Source organism: Aplysia californica, unplaced genomic scaffold, assembly GCF_000002075.1.
Source record: "Aplysia californica isolate F4 #8 unplaced genomic scaffold, AplCal3.0 scaffold00427, whole genome shotgun sequence".
NCBI lineage: Eukaryota > Metazoa > Mollusca > Gastropoda > Aplysiida > Aplysiidae > Aplysia > Aplysia californica.
Window position 1 is genome coordinate 101,645 of NW_004797697.1, and position 1,479 is coordinate 103,123.

At 44.1% G+C, this 1,479-nt stretch overlaps 1 protein-coding gene across 1 annotated transcript in view; it reads left to right on the forward strand.

The window, feature by feature from the left end:
• LOC101860835 (tRNA (cytosine(38)-C(5))-methyltransferase) overlaps window positions 1-1,479 on the forward strand; it is a gene marked incomplete in the record, with an annotated part of 18,692 nt that overhangs the window by 12,703 nt on the left and 4,510 nt on the right. Inside the window, 2 exon segments of the mRNA XM_035971389.1 lie at window positions 13-221; window positions 871-928. Of these exon segments, the coding sequence (XP_035827282.1) occupies window positions 13-221; window positions 871-928 (267 nt within the window).

Sequence of the window (1,479 nt, forward strand, 5' to 3'; positions counted from 1 at the left end):
AGTGATATCGAGGCGCTGAAGCAAGCGGGGCGTAACATGAGGTACTGCGAGGAGGAGGATCCGTTAATTGGCGCTCACAGTAGGCCTTTGTCACAGTTCATGGAACAAGGAGGAGAGGAAGACTTCTCCCAGTACCTGGTACCCGACCGCGAGCTGCATATGTTCGTGGTCATGGACGTTGTGTTTCCTGTCCTGAAAAAGTCGACATGTTTCACCAAGAGGTGAGATTTTTCAATTGAAAGTGTTGTTTTTGCGGGTGGTTGGAGGGCGCTTCTGGTAGGTCCCACTTCTTTGCCATTGGTTTTTTTTGTCTCTTGTGTCTTTTCCCCAGCACTAAACTACCCTCTCTGTGTCAATATACCTCTCTCTTGTGTCTTTTCCCCAGCACTAAACTACCCTCTCTGTGTCAATATACCTCTCTTGGTCTTTTAGTTTTAGTAAGGTTTTACGGTGCTCACAACTGTATAAGGTCATATGAGCGCCTTGGGATGGATGTCAACAAAGAAGTCTAAATGGGGAATCAGGCTTACTCTGCTCACCTCTCTAGCCTTAACAGCACAAAGTCTGCTTCAACTATCAAGGCACCCTGGTAATAGCAGTTCACAAGAGAAATACAAACACACAAAATAGGTAGGGGAAAAATGACAATAGTAAGGATGAGAAAAGAAAAAGCAGCAGTTCCCCCTATGTTGTTCCGGCACAGTATGAGCATGACATTGTTTGTTACTCTCTTGTAACAACTCTAATCTTCTGGCGCTCATATGACCGTATGCAGTTGCGAGCGCCGTAAAACCTCTACTAAAACTAAAAGAACTCAAAAAGTCGTGATGAATTAACAGATGTATGTTTTCTTCCCTCTTCCTGCGCCAGGTACAGCCACTACATTGAGGGCGCCGGGTCCGTGGTGCAGATGACCACAAATGTGCAGGTGAGAAAATAAATGAATTTCTCTTTTATTTGGTCGCTTTTAAGGACAAGCGGGCCAACCCAGATTTCGGGGGTTTCCAGAAGTCTTGACCTACACCAAAAGTGGGCATTGCCCTACGTATAGGGGGTGTCCTGAGGGTTGAGGAGAAAAACTAAACTGTGCTGTTTTGACAGTGTCAGTGGCGTCTTGAATGAAACCTTTTTCTTTCACTAAAACGAAAAGGCTACTGGTTTTTGGGCAAGCAGAAGTCACAAAAGTACTGACTACATGGGTGGTTGGTGGATGCTCTGCTGTGGTCACTTCTTCTTTCCTATCAAACATTTATATCTTCCCTCCTTTTTTGTGTTTTGTTACTCACTTGTAACACCTAATCTTGACATAAATATGACCTTATTGCGTTGCAAGTGCCGTAAACCTTTTATACGACAACTCGGAGAAGTGCTACTACAATGTATATACATACTGGAGGCCTCTGTAAGTTATATATAGCGAGAACATGTTGTTATCCGTTTAGTTCTAGTTCTCCTAAGTATTCTGCTTTTAACCCCCCC